Source organism: Bombina bombina, chromosome 11, assembly GCF_027579735.1.
Source record: "Bombina bombina isolate aBomBom1 chromosome 11, aBomBom1.pri, whole genome shotgun sequence".
NCBI lineage: Eukaryota > Metazoa > Chordata > Amphibia > Anura > Bombinatoridae > Bombina > Bombina bombina.
In genome coordinates this window covers 156,414,310-156,441,058 of record NC_069509.1, presented here as the reverse complement: position 1 = coordinate 156,441,058, position 26,749 = coordinate 156,414,310, and the positions used below count along the sequence as shown (strand labels likewise).

Genomic DNA, 26,749 nt, shown 5'->3' with positions numbered 1-26,749 from the left:
AGGGTTAGATTTCAATGGGAAAAAAGGTCTCAAAGAGCACCTTTTTCCTGTTTTACACCTCGTTGAGCTGGGTGTTATTTTTGTTAATGTATCAGCAGCCTCCGACAGTGTATTTATGGTTTGCACGGGCATTGGAAACCTTGTAAAATGGCCCAAAGTGTGCACATAAAAAAACACTATGCACAATATGATATTAGAGATATAATGGAAAGTATTTAAAATTACCGTACATGATCTATCTGAATTATGGAAGTTTAATTTTGACTTTTCTATCCCTTTAAATTCTAATTTTAATTTACCCAACTGAAAACTACAATTCAGCATAGACTGAAACACAAGCTAGTTCATTTCAAATTCAAAGGCAAAAATAAATAAAATATAATAATAATAATAATAATCAGCAAGTAATTTTCCTTTACAAAATATTTTAAACAACTGGCACCTAGGAAAAAGAACATTACAGCTCAACATATTTATGTGGTTATCAGGCGTCTGATAACCTGTCATTAGACATGAATACCACAATTATGCACAAACCAAAATTACAGAGCTTTAAAAATATGAAGGTGTTGAGAATTCTGCTATTGTTCATCTTTAATGGCAGCTTTTTTATCTATTATTGAATTGTGTCTAATGCAGCAAAAAAGACAAGAAAGCAACATACAATGTGGTGAGATATTTAAAAGAAAAAAATGTTTTTTTTTATTTTTTTAAATAACACTGTAGTTATATCAATTGCAAAGGATTTTAAGAACAAATAACAACTGTCATGTGATACCACAAATAATTAAAATGAGTCATTAAAGTGATATGAAACCCACATTTGTTTCCTTATTTAGAAAGAGCACGCAATTTTAAACAGCTTTCCAATGTATTTTTATTATCTATTTTTCTTCATTCAACAAAGAATACCATGATTTAATCTCCTGCAATGTAAATGTTTTATCACTATAAGAGTAATTAAATTGTAGAACTCATTACCTAAGGAGGTAGTAAACGCCAATACCTTTGACACGTTTACAAATGGTTTAGATACATTTCTGGCTAGAAACATAATTCAGGGATACGATTGCTTATGTTAAATGGGTCACTTTATTTAATGGGATTCATTTAAGCTCAAATTGAGTTTTTTTGTAAGTATATTAAGATCTGCATAGGTTGAACTCGATGGACTTTAGTCTTTTTTTCAACTTAATCTACTATGTTACTATTTTACTATGTTAAAAAGGAAATTTGGTAAGAGAAATAAAAATGTAAACATTTTTAAAATTGTATGCTCTGTCTGAAATACGAGAAAACATTTTTGGGTTTAATTTTCTTTTAATATGTACGTGTAAAGAAAAGATCATAAGTTAAAAGCAGGCTTAAAAACATACAACACATAAATAAAAAGATAACTGAACTGTGTATGCTATTTTTAAAAACTTTTTTTTATATATATGATTATGTATTTAGTTACAAAAAGTTAACATTGTATTATCTAGTATCTCAGCAGGAATTCTAGTAAGTATCCCTATACATGCTAGGCCTTGCCTAGAGGTCAGATAGCGTGGCTGAACTTCTATGGTGTGCGCTACAAAACCCTGTTCTGGCTTTTGTTCAAGCAGTAACCCAAAGGTGTTCTAAGCCAAGTGCCAAAGGTTTATGGTATATGACAAGGTGTTTGACTGGGAAGGGTTCAATGGTATATATATATATATATATATATGTATGTATATATTTATATATATATATATATATATATATATATATATATACTGTGTGCGTATGTGTATTTCTATGTACACACACATATATATATATAATCTTCTTCAATCAAGAACTGCACTCACTGGATTTGGATATAGAAATTAATTATTTATTGTGGTAACGTTTCGGGGTTAACAGACCCCTTCCTCACACCATTCCTCATTTGGTCTGAGGAAGGGGTCTGTTAACCCTGAAACGTTACCACAATAATTAATTTCTATATCCAAATCCAGTGAGTGCAGTTCTTGATTGAAGAAGATTGTTACTAAGATATTGACTTTGCACCCTAGTTGATGGCCCAGCAGAATTGTGAGTGCAGATACTTATGGGAGATATATATATTATTTATATATATATATACACATACAAATAGGCATATATACTGTATATATATATATATATATATATATATATATATATATGTGTATACTATTTGTTTTTATACATTTATTTCAATAATAAACATACATTTTACATTTAATTAATATATATATATATATATTTAAGTTTAATACTTTATTTTAATATATTTTAAATGTGTTTTATTATACTTTTATTCTAGCGCTAATACTTTACTTCAGGTCTCTCCGTACTCTGTGAGGCCCAAGCAGTATTGCCAGGGTTAAACACACAGTAATCTACGGATTAGAGCATGTCATTTTTTTTTATTTTACTCTAATGGCCCTTTAATTAAAGCGCAATATTTTGAAAGCAGATCTGTAATTGTTGAGCCAGTTTTTATAGAAAGTGTCCACTTCTGATGTACTGCAAATATTTAACTCTAGAAATTAGTACAGGGGATAGCCTGAGATTGTATCAGAGTTTGGATGAAATTTAAAGGGACATTCCAGCCAAAATTTAAATCCACATGGATACATTTCAGTTTTGAATAGAAGCATTTTTTGTAATATACATGTATTAACAAAAATGCTTCTAATAAAAGCTATAGCTGTTTCAAATGTGTATTTAAGTATGCACCGTGCACCAGCATTTTAAACACAGCACTTGCTCAGAGAGCCTAAGGTCTTGTACCATCTGGTAATGACTCAAATTGTTAATTGCTGACATGATATAAGCCCCACTCGTGCTCTGAGCAGATGCAGTATTTAAAATGCTGATGCACTGAGAATATCTAGCTATGCTTCACATGTACTTGCAGAGACAAATGTTAACACTAAAACAGCTGTAACTTTTACTATAAGCATTTTTGCCAATACATGTATAATGTAATTATGTTTCTTTTCAAAGTTGTACTTCATCTATGTGCATTTAAATTTTGACCGGCATGTCCCTTTAAATTATTTCTATAAGTCTGTTTGTAAACATATTGCCAAATGCCTGTGCTTTATTGTAAGACTGTATCTCATAACAAGCCACAAATAATGCATTTGCATTGTGACATTGGGAGCTTTTATGGTTGACATGTAGTTGACATATTGTTGACATACTGTAATTATTGTTGTTGTAGCTAAAACAGGGACATTACTTTTTTAAAATGATAAATTGTTTGCATGCATCAAGCAGAATATTAAAATGCCTCTTCTGTTGAACCTCTTGCAAGTTCTTTACTATAAAAATAATAATTGCTGACATTTGTGTATGTGTATATATGTGTATGTGTGTATATGTGTGTGTGCAGGTATGTATATGTGTGTATATGTGTATGTGTGTATATGTGTGTGCATATATGTGTGTGCAGGTATGTATATGTGTATGTGTGTATATGTGTATGTGTATGTGTGTATATGTGTGTGTGCATATATGTGTGTGCTGGTATGTATATGTGTGTGTCTATATATGTGTGTGTGTATGAATATGTGTATATATGTGTATGTGTGTATATGTGTATGTATGTATATGTGTGTGTGCATATATGTGTGTGCAGGTATGTATATGTGTGTGTCTATATATGTGTGTGTGTATGAATATGTGTATATATGTGTATGTGTGTATATGTGTGTGTGCAGGTATGTATATGTGTGTGTCTATGTGTGTGTGTGTATGAATATGTGTATATATGTGTATGTGTGTATATGTGTGTGTGCATATATGTGTGTGCAGGTATGTATATGTGTGTATGTGTGTATATGTGTATGTGTGTATATGTGTTTGTACATATATGTGTGTGCAGGTATGTATATGTGTGTGTGTATATATGTGTGTGTGTATGAATATGTGTATATATGTGTATGTGTGTATATGTGTATGTGTCTTATATGTGTATATGTGTATGTGTGTATATGTGTATGTGTGTATATATGTATGTGTGTATATGTGTATATGTGTATGTGTGTATATGTGTATGTGTGTATATCTGTATATGTATATGTGTATATATGTGTATGTGTGTATATGTATGTGAGTATGTGTGTGTACATATATGTGTGTGTCTATATATATGTGTGTGTATTTATATGTGTATTTATTTATGTGTCTGTATATATGTATGTAAGTGTATATTTGCGTGTGTGTGTTTATGTGCATGTGTATATTTGTGTATGCATGTATGCATATGTGTGTGTCTATATATGTGTGTGTATATGTATAAGTGTGAGTATATGTATGTGTGTGTCTGTATACATGTGTGTATATATGTGTGTGTCTGTGTATGTATACGGTATGTGTTTGTGTGTCTGTATTTATGTTTTGTGTGTGTATATATCTGTGTGTGTTTGTGTCTATATATAAGTGTTTGTATGTATGTGTGTGTATATTTGTATGTATGTGTGTGTATATTTGTGTATGTATGTGTGCATGTATGTATATGTGTGAGTGTGTGTATATATATATATATATATATATATATATATATAGTGTGTGTGTATGTTAATGTGTGAATGTATGTATGTGTGTGTCTGTATATATATATATATATATATATATATGTGTGTGTATGTATATTTGTGTCTGTATATATATATATATATATATATATATGTGTGTGTGTGTGTGTGTATATATTTGTGTGTGTGTGTCTGTATCTATCTATCTATCTATCTATCTATATGTGTGTATATGTATATGTGTGTCTGTGTATATGTATGTGTGTGTTTCTGCGTGTGTGTATCTGTGTATATGTATGTGTGTGTTTCTGCGTGTGTGTATATATGTGTGTGTATGTATATGTGTGTGTCTATATATATATATATATATATATATATATATATATATATATATATATATATATATATATATATATAATGTTTATGTGTGTGTGTGTATGTATATGTGTACCTGTATATACAGTTTATGTGTGTTTATTTGTGTTGTGAGTATGTGTATGCACTGTATATGTGTGTTAATGTGTGTGTGTATAAATGTGTGTTTATATGTATGTATGTGTGTGTATGTATATATGTGTTTATGTATGTGTGTGTGTATATGTATGTGTGAATATATATATGTGTGTGTGTGTACATTATATTTAAAAAAAACATTCAATCTACTTGACCTGGAGTAGTAAGAAATTACAGAGGACAAGTATGAAATAAAACTTTTACTATGTTTAATACTGGGGGGTGGGCTGAACTGAAAGAGGTTTCCCACTGGAAATTAGGGTGAGCTTTACTCACTGTATCTCAAAAATCAATTCCAGCTTAAGCTGAACAACATATCAAGTAGTGTAAAATGCTCACTTGTGGACAATAAGGTCAGCTATGGCAGTCATTTATGGAGCTATTGCTTATAATGATGAATATGTGTCTCAGAACATCTTATGTGTTTATTTTACTTTGCTGAGAATTTCAGACAAAGCTGTTCAGATGAAACGTGTTATGTTCATACTTCTCCCCCATAATAAAGCACAATGCACTGAGAGCACAGACTGCACTGTATTACTTTTGCTACCATAGGTAACCAACTAGGGGGTTGATCCAAATCCCTCCTGTTTGATAACTATCGCAATATTAATAGATGCAGATGTGTCTTTTTTCTCTCAATACTTAAAGGGACATTTCCCCTTTAATGTGTTCCCAGTTGTCCATTTTACCTGCTTGAGCATTCAGCTGCTTTACCTTGATTTTGTTCTTTGAAATAGCTGTTTTTGATTATACTTAAAATATGAATACAGTTGTATTATCTTTAGAAAAGCTATGTAAACATGATACAGTAACAATAAATAACCTCCCAGGGGTGAAATAGAGATTTTTTATATCTGCAATAGCTGGTTGTGCTCTTTGAAACCCTATAAAAAGCATTTAAAAACCTATTAGGCTGTGTGTTTAGAAAGACGTAACAGAAGCAGGACAGCCTTACCTGCAGCCCATTTATATCAGCATGTTCATGACAACAATGGGCGATTGTTTTAACATTTCAAACACAAAAATAAACATAAAGGAGCAATTTCCCAAATATGTAATACTCCATGAAAAGTACAGCAAGTAATTTCGAATACATTAAAGGGACATTAAACCAAAAACATTTTCTTTCATGATTCAGATAGAGAATACAATTTTAAACAGCATTCCAATTTACTTCTATTATCTAATTTGCTTCATTCTTTAGATATCCTTTGTTTAAGAAATGGCAATGCACATGGGTGAGTCAATTGCTAGAGGCATCTATGTGCAGCCACCAATAAGCAGTTTCTGAGCCTATTTAGATATGCTTTTCAGCAAATGATATCAAGAGAATTAAGCAAATTAGATAATATAAGTAAATTAGAAAGTTGGTTAAAATTGCACGCGCTTTCTAAACCATGAAAGAAAAATTTGGTTTTAATGTCCCTTTTAAGGGGAAACAATCTTTTGTACCGAATATTCAAATAACTTTGTCTTTTTAATTTTCAGCTGCCGTGCTATTCGGTATTCATTTCTTTTTAAAATAATGTAAATGTTCCTTTGCTGCAGATGAAAAAGTTCACCTGTAGCGTTATACTAACCTATAGTGCGCTGGAGAGCTGCGCTAATCCCAAGTCTTCTTCACAGAGCCCTGGGCCCCGCTAATAGGGGGTTTAGCATGCTCTAAGCCTCCTATTAGAGCGGCCTGGACCTCTATGAAGAAGTATCGGATTAGCGCGGCTCTCCAGAGCACTATAGGTAAGTATTTTTAACACCCCCACAAGTAATTTAAAGGAAACAAATGAATACTTATGAATTTTGTCAGTATTTTTTCTTTTTTTTATTTCGTGGTGAATTTGTTCGGATATTCATTTGGTGAAAACGAAACAAATATCCATATTTTGTTAACGAATTTGTATTTGTAATGAAATGAACACACTTAACCTAATAATTCATTTTTTTGCTGATAAGTCATTTAATACGTTTTTAGAAAGGATTGTTATCGGTCCCCTAGTGTTGTTTTCAGGAGGTTACAAATTAGTGCTTTAAAGATATTGAGGTAGAAAAACGTATCAAATTATTTATCCACAAAAATCACCAGACCTTCATAGTGCTTTCCTGTTGTTAAAGGGATACTAAACCCAATTACTTTCTTTAATGATTCAGATAGAGAATGCGATTTTAAGCAACTTTCTCATTTATTCCTATTATCAAATGTTCTTTGTTCTCTTGCTATCTTTATTTAAAAAGCAGGAATGCATATCTTAGGAGCCGGACCATTTTTGGTACAGAACCTGGGTTATGCTTGCTTATTAGTTTGCTAAATGTAGCCACCAATAAGAAAGCACTATCCAGGGTGCTGAACCTAAAATGGGCTAACTCCTAGGGGCCGATTTAGTAATGTGCGGACGGACATGATCCGCTGTAGCGATCATATCCGCCGCACATCGATAAATGCTGACAGTATACGCTGTCTGCATATATCATTGCACAAGCATTACCCTAAAAATGCTTGTGCAATGGCGCCCCCTGCACATTCGCGGCCAATAATATGCGATCGGGCTGATTGCTGTCTGCCGCCTCAGAGATGGCAGACGAGTTAAGAAGCAGCGGTCTTAAGCAAGAGAAGGAAGAAAAATTGATAATAGGAGTAAATTAGAAAGTTGCTTAAAATTGTACGCTCTGAGTCATGAAATAAAAATGTGGGGTTTCATGTCTCTTTACTTACATATAGTTGTGTTATATTTATAAGTTGTGTTCTGATTTCTGTCCTTTTAAAGTTTATTTTTCATCAATAAAGCAAAAGTGATATATTTCTCCCACTTTTTTTGGCAAACTCCATTTTCATCCTGGTGATTCTAACAAAAACCTTTTCTTTCATGTAATTAGCAAGAGTCCATGAGCTAGTGACGTATGGGATATACATTCCTACCAGGAGGGGCAAAGTTTCCCAAACCTTAAAATGCCTATAAATACACCCCTCACCACACCCACAAATCAGTTTTACAAACTTTGCCTCCCGTGGAGGTGGTGAAGTAAGTTTGTGCTAGATTCTTCGTTGATATGCGCTTCGCAGCAGGCTGGAGCCCGGTTTTCCTCTCAGAGTGCAGTGAATGTCAGAGGGATGTGAAGAGAGTATTGCCTATTTGAATACCATGGTCTCCTTCTACGGGATCTATTTCATAGGTTCTCTGTTATCGGTCGTAGAGATTCATCTCTTACCTCCCTTTTCAGATCGACGATATACTCTTATTTACCATTACCTCTACTGATTCTCGTTTCAGTACTGGTTTGGCTATCTACTATATGTAGATGAGTGTCCTGGGGTAAGTAAAATCTTATTTTTTGTGACACTCTAAGCTATGGTTGGGCACTTTATATTTAAAGTTCTAAATATATGTCTTTAAACTTATATTTGCCATGATTCAGGATAATCAGTATTCCTTTATAATTCAGACTGTCAGTTTCATTATTTGGGATAATGCATTTTAATTCAATTTATTTTTCATTACCTTGAAAATTCTCAATTGGCCATTTTCCCTGCGTGCTGTTAGGCTCGCGGGGGCAGAAAATGTTGCTTTTTATTGCGTCATTCTTGGCGCGGACTTTTTTGGCGCAAAAATTTTTGTCATTTCCGGCGCCGTAGTTGACGCCGGAAGTTGTACTCTGTAAACGTAATTTTTTGACGCATGTGTATTCAGACATTTTTTTCCCGCCACAAAATGTGGGCGTCGGTTTCGGCGTCAGAGGATGTGGCGTCATACAAAAAATGTGGTTATTTAAATCTCACTTTTTTATTGCTTCTGGTTTTTAGAAGCTTATTATTTTGCATTTCTTTTCCCATTCCTGAAACTGTCATTTAAGGAATTTGATAATTTTGCTTTAAAGATTGTTTTTTTCTATTACATATTGCAAGATTTCTCTGTTCCTGTTTCAAAATCGTTCTAAGGGATTCCCTTTGACTGAGGTTCAGTCCTACCAAAGCTAAGTTCATTTATTTTAAAAATGTTATGAATGTTTTTCTTTAGCTATGGTTTGTAATAAGTTATCATGATAAACTTTTACATGCAGAATCCGTTAGTATTTATGCTTTATATATTTGCTATTCTTTTTACATCTTATGTTCAAGAATTACGTAGAAGATTTATAAGAATATTTTTCTGATTCTAGTTTAAAGGCTTTGTCTGACATCGTGCCTTCTAATAAAAAAATTTAGGTCTTTTTCAAACTTCTTTTTTAATTATTGCAGTTTCAAATGACCAACTACATAATGATTTATCCTTCTCTGATGATGTTTTTCTCATTTCAGAATTTTCTTCATCAGATATTGACACTATCAAATCCACTTTTTTATTTTTAAAGTACATTTGTTCTTTGTTGAAAAGGTGTTGATTATTTTGGATATTAAGGTAATTAGTTCTTTCCAGACTAACTAACATTTTATTTCTGCTTATTTATTCTTCTGTATTTTCAGAGTTTTTTTTCCAGTTCCTCATACTAGGGAATGGAATAGGCTAGGAAATTTCTTTTATTCCTTCTTTAAAGGATTTAAATTATATTCTTTGCCGGCAATTCATTTCAATTTTGATGGTTCTCCAATTTAATGGGGCTATCTCTACTCCTGCTAATTATGCTATTGTTTCTATAGCAAAATAGTATTTATTTTTCCTTTAGATGGTTGTATCCTATTTAAGGAAAATTATTTTTCACCTGTGATTTATTTGAATGATGTTGCAATTGCTTCATTTATTCTGTTTACTTTAAATTCAAGTATCAGATTATGTTTTATTTAGCATTGTTAAGGGACAAAGTCTTCTGCTCATTTGAGGTTCAGACTGGGTGCTGTTGCATTTGTCTTGTTGTCTTGCATTTGTTTATGCAAGTCTGGTGTTGACTGGTCCTTTAACTGGATTAACATGCTAATGATTTCATTTGTATCTTCATTTTATTGAATATTTTCACAAATGAGGTTTAATCTATGTCTTTAGCTGTTTTTAGCTAGAAGAATTTTGTGATTTCTAAAAATCCTTATTTCTTTTTTCCAAGATAATCAATTATTTGATTCATTTCTTAACTGTTACTCTGTGCTTCAAGATTGAATTCTAAGAATAAAACTTTGAGCTTATTTTAGTTCGATTGTTCTTACTCAGGAACAAAATTCTAAATTCTTATCCAAGTAACATGTTTTTAATTGGAAGTTTTTTGGTTCTATTCGGTCCAAATTTCTTAGATTTGGTGTAGAATAAAATTTAGAGTTAAACCGTCTATGAGAAGTCTTTTTCTCTCTTTTATATTCCAGCTATTCCAGTAAGGCTAACATTTTCCTATATATTTTGGGTAATGTTGAAGTGCGGCTGATCACCTGTTGGGGCTCAAGCGCTGCTCAGATCTGGAATCTTCTGGGGTATTTATTCCTGTTCCATTTTTAGGAACTGGGTTTTGAGGTTTTTATTCAAAACTATTCATTGTTCCAAAGATAGAAAATCTTTTGGTATTTATATGGTCTATTCTGCCTTTTTTTGGTCAGTGATAGCATTATTTGTATTCGTTAGATACAATAGATGCATATCTTCATTTTCTGTTTTCATTCAGATTATTTTTACTTTCTGAGACTACGGAATCTCATATGATTCAACTTTGTTTTTTCAAGACATGGTTAGAGGAGCTTTTTTTATCAAAAGCTCTTGATTCCTCACACAAGGGTCACCTTTTTTTTAGGTTTCCAGATAGATTGTGTCACTGTCTTTGTCTCTAACAGACAAGTGACTTTTTTATTGGGTTCTGTCTGTCGGTACCTTCAGTCTCTATTATTTTGAATAATGGTGCAGGGATTCTAGGATTTCACTTTTTAAATCTTCGAATTCTATGTTTATCTGTCTTTGATTAGGTGGTTAAGATCACCATCATTTAGTTCTACAGGTCTCTCATCCTGGACCATGATCTCTATAGATGCGAGTCTTTTAGGTTGGGAGGCTGTCTGAGGTTCTCTGTCAGCACAAGGGATTTGGAAATCTCAGGAGGCGAGATTACCATTTGATATTTTGGAACTCTGTGCATTCCCAGAGTTCTTCAGTTGGTTTCTTTTGAAGAAGAGACGTTTATTGTTTTTTTCAGACATTATCACATCTGTGGTGTATGTCATTCATCAGGGTGCGACTATCAGTCTTTAGACTGTGACAAAAGTATCTCGGATATTTGCTTGGGCTAAATCCAGCTCCTATCTAAATTCTGGGGTCCTTTTCCCAGGTATAGACGTTTGGGAAGCGGATTATCTCTGTTTATCAAGCTTTACATCCAGGAGAATGGTCTTTACCCAGATATGTTTTTCAAATTTTCTGATGTGAGGGCTTCCAGAAATAGATCTGTTGGCCTCTCGTCTTAACAAGGAACTTCCCAGGGGCCTATTTCAGGTCCAGGGATCCTCAGGCGGAAGTAGCGTATGCATTGACACTTTCTTGGAATTATCATTCTGTCTATATCCTCCGCCTCTAGTTCTTCCAAAATTCTAATGGAGCGTTTGTTTGTTCTGCTGGTGTTTCCAGCATGGCCTCACAGGTTTTGGTATGCGGATCTCATTCGGATGGCCAGTTGCCAACCTTGGACATTTCCGTTAAGACCAGACTTTTTTATCTCAAAGCCCATTTTTCCATCAGGATCTCAAATCATTTAATTTGAAGGTATGGAGATTGAACGTTTGTTTCTTAGTCATAGAGGTTTCTCTGACTCAGTGATTAATACTATGTTACAGGTTTGTAAATCTGTCTCTAGAAAGATTTATTATCGAGTTTGGAAGACTTTCATTTCTTGGTGTTCTCATAAATTCTTTTGACATTCTTTTAGAATTCCTAGAATTTTACAAATTTTCAGGTTGGTTTAGATAAGGTTTTGTCTGCAAGTTCTTTGAAAGGACAAAGCTCTACTCTTTCTGTTCTTTTTCACGGAAAGATTGCTATTCATTCTGATATTCATTGTTTTGTACAGGCTTTGGCTTTTATCAAACCTGTCATTAAGTCAATATCTCCTCCTTGGAGTCTCAATTTGGTACTGAGGGCTTTACAGGCTCCTCCGTTTGAACCTTTGCATGCTCTGGACATTAAAATTACTTTCTTGGAAAGTATTGTTCCTTTTGGTTATCTCTTCTGCTAGAAGAGTTTCTGAGTTTTCTGCTCTTTCTTGTGGATCTCCTTTTCTGATTTTTCATCAGGGTAAGGCAGTGTTCCTTCCTGTTATTCATTATTTTGTTCAGGCTTTGGTTCTTATCAAACCTGTAATTAAGCCAATTTCTCCTCCTTGGAGTTTTAATTTGGTTTTTAAAGGCTTTACAGGCTCTTCTATTTGAGCATATGTTTTCTCTAGACATTATTTACTTTCATGGAAAGTATTGTTCTTTTTAGACATCTCTTCAGCGAGAACAATTTTTAATTATCTGTTCTTTCTTGTGAGTCTCCTTTTCTGATTTTTTTCATCAGGATAAGGTGGTTTTTGCTATCCTCATTTCAATTCTTACCTAAAGTTGTGATTTCTATCAACATTAGGGAATAATTATTGTCTTTTCCTAAGACTTCTTTGGTAAGATTCTTACTTTCTTTGGATATGGTAAGAGTTTTGAAATCTTATGTTGAAGCTATTTAGATTTCAGATAGTCTTCTAGTCTATTTGTTATCTTTTCTGGTGTTAGGAAGGTCAAAAAGCTTCTGCCATTTATTTGGCATCTTGCTTAAACTTTTGATTCATCATGCTTATTTGGAGTCGGGTGGATTCCCGCCTCGGAGGATTATGGCTCATTCTACTAGGTAAGTTTCTACTTCCTGGGTTTTTTTAAGAATGAAGCTTCTGTGGATCAGATTTGCAAAGCAATGACTTGGTCTTCTTTGCATACTATTACTATGTTCTACCATTTTGATGTTTTCTCTTCTTTAGAAGCAGTTTTGGTAGAATGGTACTTCAGGCAGCTGTTTCAGTTTGATTCTTCTGCTTATATTTTCAGTTTTTTTCATTATAAAAATTGAAACTTTTTTGATTTGGGTAGTGGATTAATTTTTCAGTGGAATTGGCTGTCTTTATTTTATCCCTCCCTCTCTAATGACTCTTGCGTGGAAGTTCCACATCTTGGGTATTTATTATCCCATACGTCACTAGCTCATGGACTCTTGCTAATTACATGAAAAAAAAACATAATTTATGTAAGAACTTACCTGATAAATTCATTTCTTTCATATTAGCAAGAGTCCATGAGGCCCACCCTTTTTTTTGTGGTGGTTATGATTTTATGTATAAAGCACAATTATTCCAATTCCTTATTTTTTTTATGCTTTCGCTCCTTTTTTATCACCCCACTTCTTGGCTATTCGTTAAACTGAATTGTGGGTGTGGTGAGGGGTGTATTTATAGGCATTTTAAGGTTTGGGAAACTTTTCCCCTCCTGGTAGGAATGTATATCCCATACGTCACTAGCTCATGGACTCTTGCTAATATGAAATAAATGAATTTATCAGATAAGTTCTTACATAAATTATGTTATTCTGTACCTACTGAGATTATTTGTGCTGAACACAACAGAGTCTAATTGTACACAGGAAATATTATTGCTGAAAAGAAGCAGGAAGATGCTGCAGAGCTTATTGGTTGGAAGTAGTTCAATCGTCATCTATACAACCCAATCTTCTGAAGAGTATAATTGCTTGAAAAACATCATTCATACAATAATAGGATAATTCATATAATTATCATAAATCATTGTAATATGTAATTTCTAAGAACAGATCATTAGTTGCAATTTGATGTCAAGTAAAAAGAACGTCACTCATTTCATGTGGACTACATTTTTATCCCTATTATATGAACTCACTTTTATTCTACCGCTAAAGCCCATAGGTCAAAATTAAAGGGACATAATACTCATATACTAAATAACTTGAAAGTGATGCAGCATAGCTGTAAAAAAACTGACAAGAAAATATCACCTGAGCATCTCTACGTAAAAAAGATATTTTTTTTTTACCTAAAAATGTCTTCAGCTCACAAGAGTAAGAGCTCTGTGAATAGTTGTACTTCAGCTACTGTACTGAGGTCATGCTTTGCTTTACTGTGATTTCATGAGATTTCCCTGAAATCTTGAGAGATTTCATTAGTAAACTTACTTAAACTGAGTAGGGATATATGTGCATGCCAGGAGCACACTCATTTGCAAGTCCTGGGACTAGCATCCTGATTGGCTGCCTAAAGCCCTTTTACAATGGGATGTGGCTACTGAGGAAATTTTGAGGTAAAATATCTTCCTTTTTGTACATAGAGATGTTCAGGTGATATTTATCTAGTTAGCATTTTACAGCTATACTGCATCCCTTTCAAGTGCTTCAACATTTGGGTATCATGTCCCTTTTAATTTTCAGGACTCAGATAAAGCATGCAATTTAAAAAAACAAAAAACAAAATCAAATTTAGTTCTGTTATTAAATGTATCTATTTTTCATTTATTATTATTTATTAGTTTTCAAATAAAGTACAATGTTAAAAACACACCAGCACTGGTGTGGGTGAAGAACAAAGATAAGAAATAACAATAAAAACAAAATAAGTTTGCCCAGGATAAATACAGAGCAAATGTATCTTTTTATGTAGATATCCTTTGATAAAATGTGGTCTCTTTCCAAGACAGCATACTGAGATAAACTCAGAAGTGTGACTGCAGCAGTGCTTCAACAATCTTTGTAACAATGGCGTTGATCACAATCATTTAGAAAAACTTACCAAATTATTTCTCTACGAAAAATCTCTATAGATTTAAAGGACCACACAATGCAGTAGATTTGTATAATTAACAAATGCAAATTAAAACGACAATGATTTAACACCTACTCTGAATTTCATATAAGCAGTAGATTTTTATCGCCCATTTTCCGCCCCCCTATATAATGTGACAGACATCAGCCAATCACAGACTAGTATACGTATACCCTGTGAGCTTTTGCACATGCTCAGTAAGATCTTGTTCCACAGAAAGTGCACAATCAATAGCACTTCTATTTCTTCTCTCATATTAAAATCCAAAAGTACATTTTTTTATCGCTTTTGTGATAGTTTAGGGTGTGCTAACATCTGCATGTTGGACCGTAAGACCGATTCTCCTTAACTCGTCCGCCACCTCTGAGGCGGCGGACAGCAATAAGCCCGATCGGATACAATCGGGTTGATTGACATCCCCTGCTAGCGGCCGACTGGAAGTTAAGGAGTTAATAAGCAGTGGTCGTAAGACCGATTCTCCTTAACTCGGCCGCCACCTCTGAGGCGGGGACAGCAATCAGCCAGATTGGATATGATCGGGTTGATTGACACCCCCTGCTAGCGGCTGATTGGCCGCGAATGTGCAGGGGCCGGAATTGCACAAGCATTTCACTAGAATTTTCTTCTAAGTGGGGGAGTATGTTCTAGGAAGACAATTCTAGCACCCTGCAACCTGACCACAGAAGACTACCATAAGTTATCGCCACGTTTGCAGCCGCAGTAACTACCAGGGATCGGCCATCTTGCTATTCACGTGGCGCCCTAGCTATACTTTGCAGTGAAACATGGAAGACATCAATGCGGCTATACTATCTCAGCTGGCAGCTTTTGGCGACCTGATGAGTCTCAGATTTGCGGATCTTAGAGGAGTGCTTAGGGACTGCACTAAACTACCAGCATCTTTACCAGACCCAAAGGCGGACCTAAAGTCTCCAATGACCCATGTTTTAACGCCACAGCGTAGGAAACCACAGAGAGCCTTCATGGGCGGGATAACCAACCTAAGATAACAGAGATGGAACTGACAAGGAAGACCTTTCCGGACCTACCGAATACAGCTGGAGTGACTTTGCCCCTGACTACCCTGGAGGGGGATGCGGCCGACCTCCCGGGAGGAGCCGGAGGCTTCAATTCTCCACATGCCGAAGTAGATACTTGCCTGCAGGGTCAGAAAAATAACAGCCACACCAAAGTCACATCCACCTTACTCAATAGCACGGAGGAGCTATGGTTCAAGCAGAATCTTTCATATCTCCATGTTGCGAACGGAACGGCTAATTGTTGTGGGGTCTATGGGAGAGCCCTCTCTGTTATTAGCATGCAGGTTCGCATCGCAAAAGGTTCGTACCTGACACCTTACCCTCTACACAGTCCTAATACAAATACGTTATTATCTCCCACTGGGTCAGACTTGTACCTCATGTTATGGTACCGCCTTGGGGTAGGTTGAATTATGAAAGGTCTCCACGGCAGTCAATGGAGTCACTCACATTGAAAGGAGGGGGACACTGTAAACATTATGTTATTATATTTTTCTCTTTGGAACTGAGGATCCCAAGAGGGATTTCATATGGACATTCGATTATACTGCTACTTCTCCTATCCTGGACAACCTTACTTTGTGGACTGTGAGGGTGTATACTATATATTTCACTAAAACTTTAATAATAGTGATCCACAAAGTTTATTTGCCACAGGTTTGCCTTTTATTTTATTAGCTGTTGAGATTACTTTTATAATGGCTAAACATCTGTTCTGGGTCCTATTGTTCACTGTGCTCTGTATTTGTTAACTATTTTGCACATTACACTGTCACATATGTTTAAATCAAGTGAGAGATACACATCCCAATTCCTACTCTTCTACACAGCCCAAAGCTCCTACACACAAGTTACTTGGTTCAGAACATTTATTACTACGAATATAGTAATAGTATTATTATTGAAGCCTAACCTAACCTTGATATGTTTCACAAGGGTTTAACTACAGAGATTACTGGTAATTTACATTATTATTATTTTATTTTTTTCATTATTTTTTTTGGTATAGCTGTTATTTTTACTATAAACTCCCATCTCAATATGGGTTTGGGGGGTCTTGAGCAGCCACTAAATAGTATTCTCATCTATTTAACCTATAAGGGCTCTATCATTTATTGGAGGAGACATGTTCACAACTTACCTCCTAACTCAATACCAACCCTTATGTGAAAACCCCTAACTTTCGCTTAGCTTCCTAATGACACATAGATGATACACTTCCACCAGCATATCAGGGCCTTAATTATCACCTGCCCCAGTCCCAAGTGAATATGTCTTTTTCCCTTATCCTACCACTACCTTTTATAGCTACCTAGGGACAAACATACTCTAAAATATAGAGTACAACTACTCACACTACGTTAGCTAATTTTATACGTAATTTTCTTGTGGTGTTGTGGGTAGTAACTCATGTGTATCTTGGGGTTCCATGGAGCCCTATTTATTTATGTATTTATTTATTCCCAGCCTGCAGTGCCAACCCAGTTATGAGAAGCCCGAATATATGCACACGGAAGAATTGATGTTTATAATGTTTGGTTGCATATGTTTCATGCTTAAGCTTTGGTATTAAGTAATATATTGTCTACACTGTTTTACATCTGTTATACCCTTATCTGAGTTTCTGCACCGAGTAACTTACAGTTTACATTAGTTTACCCTCCCTTACACATGATGTTGTCAGGAGCCACCTTCCCTCGTTCCATATTCAGCATCCCTAGTGACCCAAAACCTCTCCCAGACGGATACTCTAACTCCGCTTCCCCCCCTCCCCTCACCCTTCTCTCATCTAGAGCGGCTCTTGTCCGCTGAATGTCCCTTTCCCCAAATAAAACTGTGATACTAACCCCCCCTTTTGCCCCAATTTGCTCTGATTAGATAAATAATTCTATGCTTACCACAGCAATCTAGGGACCATTCTTATCCTTTCTAAGTTAAAGGTTATAAAATGAGGTTTCACTATTATATGTTCCAATTACCTATATCTATTACACATTAGTTTTCTTACCCTTAACTCTATCTATCATACATTTTAGGATCCACATATCAGACATAATGTTATACCCCTTATCTGAAACTAATTTCTTATTATTGAATTTGTTACATTGTATAGCAAAAGCTCTCATTTGCATATATCTAACATCACTGTGGGTTAGACACAGTAATTATGAATGCAATACTAGTTTCTTAATGTTGTAGAGCAATTATACTTTCTGTATGAGAATTGTATGGATATTTTTTTTCTCAAGTCTGATTAGTATTTGGACATATTTTCTGTTTTGATGTTGTCATTTATTGCCTCAATAAAAAAAATTATTTAAAAAACAAAACAAAAATAAAATAAAATAATGATATCTTGCTTATTAGTGTGTTATTCTTGAGATATTTCACAAGCTTTTGCAAAGAGTAATTAAAGGGACATGACACCCACACATTTTCTTTCATGATTTAGAAAGAGAATGCAATTTTAAACATATTTCTAATTTACTTATATTATCTAATTTGTTTTATTCTCTTGATATTCTTTGCTGAAAAGCATATCTAGATATACTCAGGAGCTGCTGATTGGTTGCTGCACATAGAAGCCTCGTGTGATTGGCTCACCATGTGCATTGCTTTTTCTTCAACTAAGGATTTCTAAAAAATTTAGCAAAATAAATAATAGAAGTAAATTGTAATGTTGTTTAAACTTCTATTCTCTATCTGAATCATGAAAGAAATATTTTGGGTTTAGTGGCCCTTTAAGGTAACCTTTGGACGATAAGCAAATAACAATACTATATTAGCTTCCAGTATGAAGAAGAGTGGTTATATGACTAAATACAAATATAATATAACATAATATATTCTATAATAAAGAGAAAAGCAGAAATGGTTCAGTCCTTAAAGGCAAAGTATTGTAGTATTAGGATCAGTCAACAATGGGACACCTTGGGGTCGATCCAATATAAATCGTCGCCCGCAAAAGCCGGCGACGCCAATATTTGCGCGGATTTGGTATCACATATACGGCGTAACCTAGAAGTTACGCCCGTATATTTCTGCCGTCGCCCGCAGTTTTTTGGGCCATAGGCAGGTATACCAAACCCGCGCAGTTTGGTATCCAATATACAGCGTAAGGACTTACGTGGCGAAAATGGAGAAAACTTACTCCATTTTCACCTCGCCACAAAAAGCAGCCGTAAGAAGCCTTACGCTGACTATTGGAGCCCCGTAACTCCCTAAACTAACTAGAAAATAAACCTAACACCTAACGCATGCGCAATGTCTATCTCCCTGTCAACCGCGATCTGCTAAAATAAACCTAACACCTAACGCATGCGCAATGTCTATCTCCCTGTCAACCGCGATCCCCCCCCCCCCCCCCCCCCGAAATCCCTAATAAAGTTATTACCCCCTAAACCGCCGCTCCCGGACCCCGCCGCCATCTACATAAACTAACCCCCTACTGTGAGCCTCTAAAACCGCCGCCATCTACCTTATCTATCCCCTAATCTGACCCCTTACACCGCCGCCACCTATATAAAAATTATTAACCCCTAATGTAAGCCCCTTACACCGCAGCCATCTCTATTAAAATGATTAACCCCTAATTTAATCTACCTACCCCGCCGCCAGCTATGTTATCTATATTAACCCTAAGTATATTATAGTTAATATAGGTATTACATTATATATATTAACTATATTAACCCCAATTATATTAGGGTTAATATAGTTAATATAGTTACTATAGTATTTATATTAACTATATTAACTCTATCTAACCCTAACTAAATTTATATTAAATTAATCTAATTCATTTATAAACTAAAATATTCCTATTTAAATCTAAATACTTACCTATAAAATAAACCCTAAGATAGCTACAATATAATTAATAATTACATTGTAGCTATGTTAGGGTTAATATTTATTTTACAGGTAAATTGTTAATTATTTTAACTAGGTATAATAGATATTAAATAGTTATTAACTATTTAATATCTACCTAGTTAAAATAATTACCCAATTACCTGTAAAATAAATCCTAACCTAAGTTACAAATACACCTAGACTATCAATAAATTTAATAAACTAGAAATATCTATCTAAAAATACAATTAAATTAACTAAACTAAATTACAAAAAAAAACAAACACTAAATTACAAAAAATAAAAAAAAGATTACAAGATATTTAAGCTAATTACACCTATTCTAAGCCCCCTAATAAAATAATAAACCCCCAAAATAAAAAAAATTCCCTGCCCTATTCTAAATTTAACAAATTTCAAAGCTCTTTACCTTACCAGCCCTTAAAAGGGCCTTTTGTGGGGCATGCCCCAAAGAATTCAGCTCTTTTGCATACAACAAATACAATACCCCCCCCCCATTACAACCCACCACCCACATACCCCTATTCTAAACCCACCCAAACCCCCCTTAAAAAAGCCTAACACTACCCCCCTGAAGATCTCCCTACCTTGTCTTCACCACACCGGGCCGAACTCCTGATCCGATCCGGGCGATGTCTTCCTCCAAGCGGCAAAGAAGAATTCTTCCTCCGGCGACGTCTTCCTCCAAGCGGCAGCAAAGTCTTCATTCTTCCGGCGGCATCTTCAATCTTCTTTCTTCGCTCCGCCGCCGCGGAGCATCCATCCCGGCCGACTGCTGAACTTGGAATGAGGTACCTTTAAATGACGTCATCCAAGATGGCGTCCGCCGAATTCCGATTGGCTGATAGGATTCTATCAGCCAATCGGAATTAAGTTAAAAAAATCTGATTGGCTGATTGAATCAGCCAATCAGATTCAAGTTCAATCCGATTGGCTGATCCAATCAGCCAATCAGATTGAGCTCGCATTCTATTGGCTGATCGGAACAGCCAATAGAATGCGAGCTCAATCTGATTGGCTGATTGGATCAGCCAATCGGATTGAACTTGAATCTGATTGGCTGATTCAATCAGCCAATCAGATTTTTTTAACTTAATTCCGATTGGCTGATAGAATCCTATCAGCCAATCGGAATTCGGTGGACGCCATCTTGGATGACGTCATTTAAAGGTACCTCATTCCAAGTTCAGCAGTCGGCCGGGATGGATGCTCCGCGGCGGCAGAGCGAAGAAAGAAGATTGAAGATGCCGCCGGAAGAATGAAGACTTTGCTGCCGCTTGGAGGAAGACGTCGCCGGAGGAAGAATTCTTCTTTGCCGCTTGGAGGAAGACGTCGCCGGAGGAAGAATTCTTCTTTGCCGCTTGGAGGAAGACATCGCCCGGATCGGATCAGGAGTTCGGCCCGGTGTGGTGAAGACAAGGTAGGGAGATCTTCAGGGGGGTAGTGTTAGGCTTTTTTAAGGGGGGTTTGGGTGGGTTTAGAATAGGGGTATGTGGGTGGTGGGTTGTAATGGGGGGGGGGGGTATTGTATTTGTTGTATGCAAAAGAGCTGAATTCTTTGGGGCATGCCCCACAAAAGGCCCTTTTAAGGGCTGGTAAGGTAAAGAGCTTTGAAATTTGTTAAATTTAGAATAGGGCAGGGAATTTTTTTTATTTTGGGGGTTTATTATTTTATTAGGGGGCTTAGAATAGGTGTAATTAGCTTAAATATCTTGTAATCTTTTTTTTATTTTTTGTAATTTAGTGTTTGTTTTTTTTTGTAATTTAGTTTAGTTAATTTAATTGTATTTTTAGATAGATGTTTGTAGTTTATTAAATTTATTGATAGTGTAGGTGTATTTGTAACTTAGGTTAGGATTTATTTTACAGGTAATTGGGTAATTATTTTAACTAGGTAGATATTAAATAGTTAATAACTATTTAATATCTATTATACCTAGTTAAAATAATTAACAATTTACCTGTAAAATAAATATTAACCCTAACATAGCTACAATGTAATTATTAATTATATTGTAGCTATCTTAGGGTTTATTTTATAGGTAAGTATTTAGATTTAAATAGGAATATTTTAGTTTATAAATGAATTAGATTAATTTAATATAAATTTAGTTAGGGTTAGATAGAGTTAATATAGTTAATATAAATACTATAGTAACTATATTAACTATATTAACCCTAATATAATTGGGGTTAATATAGTTAATATATATAATGTAACACCTATATTAACTATAATATACTTAGGGTTAATATAGATAACATAGCTGGCGGCGGGGTAGGTAGATTAAATTAGGGGTTAATCATTTTAATAGAGATGGCGGCGGTGTAAGGGGCTTACATTAGGGGTTAATAATTTTAATATAGATGGCGGCGGTGTTAGGGGCTCACTTTAGGGGGTTATAGATATAATATAGCTGGCGGCGGGGTACGGGAGCGGCGGTTTAGGGGTTAATAGCTTTTTTATTGTTAGGCTAGTGAGGGGGGATAGCGGATAGAGGGTTAGACAGTGCGGGCTATGTTAGGGAGGCGTGTTAGACAGTGCGGGCTATGTTAGGGAGGCGTGTTAGACAGTGCGGGTGTTTTAAACTTTAGTCAGGTTTTATAGGCGCCGGCAGATTCTAACGTGGCGCAAGTCACTGGCGACGCCAGAAATTTGTACTTACGCAGATTTCTGGACATCGCTGGTTTGTGAGACTTACGGCACGTTAGCATCTGACGGCGACCTATATGGGATGGCTCGAGTTGCGAGCTGAAACTGCGGGCGACGCCGGTTCCCTCGATTGCGCCGAAAACTGCGATCGATATCGGATCGCGCCCCTTGTAAGTTGGTGACCGGCTAAGCAGAATATGTCCATATTGTGTGACTATGATCCCAATTTTAATGTAAAAGCATTGTTGATTTTTGCAGGTAATTTTGCAGCATTTAAAATGTTTTGTTCAATTGCAAGTGATTGTGCCCCAGTAACCTCTGGTTTATGCAACTATTTGGTCTCATAGGTAGCACATCCAAAGATGAAATTAAACTCTATTTTTGTAAGTTGTGCTAAACCAAACTTTGTGAATGTGTGCATATGTATGTATATGTATGTGTATATATTATACATATATATATATATATATATATATATATATATGTAAACAGAATCTTCACATGACCAGGGTGCCACATTATAATACAGCATCAAAAAGGTTGCACTCTCTGGATTTAAATATAACTGCAACATAATAATACCCCTCAGACAGAAGGCCCCGCAATGTATATATAAAAGCAAATGGACAAAGGTATTTACAATGCTTGAAATATTTTGCAGCATCCTCTTTTGAAAACTAGAGTATTTACATGAGATTTACAAATATGACCTGTTATGAGAAGGCACAGCTTTGTGTGCGTGTGTGTGTATATATATATATATATATATATATATATATACACACACACACATGTATATCAATATCTATATCTATCTCTCTCTCTGTCTTTCTCCCTCTCTCTCTCTCTCTCTCTATATATATATATATATGTATGTACACTCAGTGCAGGATTTCTACTGAATAGTTTAAAGGGACACTAAACCCAAATTTTTTCTTTCACGATTCAGATACAGCAGCAATTTTAAGCAACTTTCTAATTTACTCCTATTATCAATTTTTCTTTGTTCTCTTGCTATCTTTGTTTAAAAAGCAGAAATGTGATGCATAGGAGCCGGCCCATTTTTGGTTGAGAACCTGGGTTATGCTTGCTTATTGGTGGGTAAATGTAAGCCTCCAATAAGCAAGCGCTATCCATGGTGCTGAACCTACAATGGGCTGGCTGCTAAGATTTACATTCCTGCTTTTAAAATAAAGATAGAAAGAGAACAAAGAAAAATTGATAATAGGAGTAAATTAGAAAGTTGCGTAAAATGTCATGCTCTATCTGAATCATGAAAGAAATAATGTGGGTTCAGTGTCCCTATAACTATGAAGCCCTTATTGACTTAACAGTTTTAAACACATGAACAAATCAACTAAATATCTTTGATATTTATTTTTTTCTTTGTTTATATGTTGTATTTCTGACTAGTCAAAAAAATAGAGAAAATTGATTAATTTTAACAACGTACACATCTATTTTATTTATTTTGTTAGTTTTTATTGAGAAGAATAAAAGAAAGATAAACCGTAAAAGAAAGATAAACAGTAAACGGACAGTGACATTCATCATAGTCTGAAACCTAGAGCAATACGTTCCATCCAAATACATTATCAGAGCGCTGCTATCTAGGGTGTGTCCATATGCCATTTCCCTATAGCAATTGTCCGTTGTAGCATAAACATTATATGAGTTTCAGTGAACTCCGATGATTCTTGGATACACAATTACATTTCTATAACTGGGAGTTGATAGGTTAGACAGGGGGGGGTACGAGAAGGGGGAAGGAGCAGAGGAGAGGGAGAGAAAGCAGAGGGCAAAGAGAGAGGCTGAGGAGGGTCAAGAGAAGGAGAGGGAGAGAGAAAGGGGAAGGAGAGAGAGAGAGAGGAATTTGAGGTAGAGCATGTGTTATGTTAAGGGCTAGATTTATCAAAGCTGAGGCTGACAGGGTCGCGTATATGCGCCCCTGTACGCCTCAGCTCGCCTGTGGCAGGGCAAAATTACCCACAGGTAATCACTATTGCCCCCTGCCCACGCACAGCCAATCACACGCAGGCAGGAGCTGTCAATCTCCTCGGTCGGACTCGACCGCGGAGATTGAATTTCGCCACCTTAGAGGTGGTGAAGAGGTTAGGGAAGCGGCGGTCTGGTGACCACTGCTTGTTAAATTACGGCGAGCAAGTTCTTGTGAGAACTTTCAGCCGTAGGGCTTTGATAAATCGAGCCCTAAGAGAATCCTCCAGGTCAGGTTACTGTCAATACACACATCTAGTTTATAATAGCTCAGCAATTTCGTTATGAAATAATTCTTTGGTTGACGCAAGAATTATTACGTTTAGCAATCTTCATTTTAGATTTCTTATTCTATATTTTAATTTGTTGTTTAAACTAAAATAAAACATGTTCTTAAGGAATACACATTTTCTTGAAAAAGCCCCTAGCGTGGGGTGAAACACGTTGATTTGAGTAACTCTTCAAGTGTAGCATACGGATCACAACCTCTCTACACTTGCTACAACCTCATTACCTCTTTGGAATTACGCTAAGAAGCAATTTTCTACCCATTGATCAGTAATGCTGCTAAACATTGGTTAGCTTAAGCATACTGCACCATATCCAGATAGCACTGAGAAAAGTGTCCCCTGAGAATATTGGATCACCTATACAGGCTACTAGCCTGACAGTAAACCAACTTACATCTAACCTGCACTCAAGTCTAAAGACGGCAGTAAGCAAACATTATCACTCCTGCAAGTGATACCATCTAAGAGACTGATGCAGCATTAGGAGGTAATTGATTGCAATTATCCGCTAGCAAAAGCATATCACAGACTTTAACACAGCCACACAGATATATATTTTTCTAAGGACACCGCTACAGAAGAGACTGCAACATATCGCACAGCAATTCTGTGCCACACGTCATCGCACGCCACTCCCGGAAGTGACGTAAGGAGCAACAACACAGCCAGCGAGGATCACCATGCCAGAGTAACGCTGAGCAAAAAGCACACTAACAAGAAACCAGGACATCATACCGGACAAAGCGAGACCAAGGAACAAGGAAGCACCGGGTTTCTACAAACTTTTTCCACCGGGCTCAAGAACGGATCTCCTCTTACAGAACTGACAATACTCCTCACTCTAGACGTAGAGTGAGGATATTTATAAAGGTACTCTCTGTATTCCAATCTACTTCTGTTGCTAGGCACTTACCTGTATACGGGCCAGCCCAAATAGATATTGTGAAAAATTCACACAATTACATGTTTAATATATATCGGCTTTTATATAATTAGTCTGGACGTCCAGCGCTTTTTTATCTTACAACATAGTTTTATTTTCAATAAATATTTATTTTAAATTCTATCTGGTAATTGTATATTTGTAAAAACATTGCTTATTTGATAACTGTTAGAGGTCTAGTCGGATTCTAAGGCTTATTCCCCCATCATACATATGAGTTGAATGTCACAACCACAAATTATATCTACCATAGTATACTATATACTCTGTCAATTATATAAAGTCCTTATCTAGTGTCTGCCAATTTTCTATAAGGATTATCTATAAGAATTAGGTCTGTCTACATCGGGCAAGTCCAAACACTAATATAAATTAAGACAAACACTGTCATATTGTAACTACCAGACATACTGAGCCCTTGGATGGTTATTGCACCAAGTACACCATAATTCAGTACATACAATTGTTACGCTCTAATTTTAATTTCAGTCATATCAGAGACTAACCTGGTAAATACTTTAAGTTAATTGAACTTAACCTATATATATATATATAGACTATCCCTAAGCTTTTTTAGCGCCAGCACCCCCCAAACTCTCTTTTCTAATTTAATATCTAGGGTTCTGATTGGGAGACCCTACCCTGTGCCTGGCTAATTTAGGGGTCCTAAGCGCCAGCTTATCTTCTCTCTCACCTAAAGGAATACATACAAAAGCTAATCTGCATCTGAGCCTGCGTTTTAAGGATGCTTACCTGACAGTGCTTGACACCCTGTTAGTCTCAGGACTTCCAATGCTGGATTCTGTCTCTCCTCTTCTCCGAAATGATTGTCGATTCTGTACCTGCCGGAGCACACTGCTTTTTATCTCTAGTAGTGTTGACATGTTTCTTACCCTGTTGGATAAAAAAATAAAAAGTGAATTTCTTTTAAAGAAGCCCGGAATTAAGATATCTGCTCTGACATCTTAAAATGTGGCTTATTTGTTCTTAAAGGGACAATAAACACTTTGAGATGGTAACATAAAATTATAAATCAATATATTTATTTTGTCCCCCTTTCCTTTAATTCCATTCTGAAATTGTGAGCTTTTCAAATCCTGTTAGAAATGGAAGTGCATAACACTGTTATATTGCACACAGCC

General features: G+C 35.5%; 1 protein-coding gene across 1 annotated transcript in view; it reads right to left on the bottom strand.

Annotated features, from left to right (window-relative positions):
* The window catches only part of BAIAP3 (BAI1 associated protein 3), a 537,315-nt gene extending 510,824 nt beyond the window's left edge, over positions 1–26,491 (bottom strand). The window contains exon 1 of the mRNA XM_053695302.1: positions 26,361–26,491. Within this exon, the coding sequence (XP_053551277.1) occupies positions 26,361–26,491 (131 nt within the window). The remainder of the gene's footprint in view (positions 1–26,360) is intronic.
* Positions 26,492–26,749: the final 258 nt, after the last annotated feature.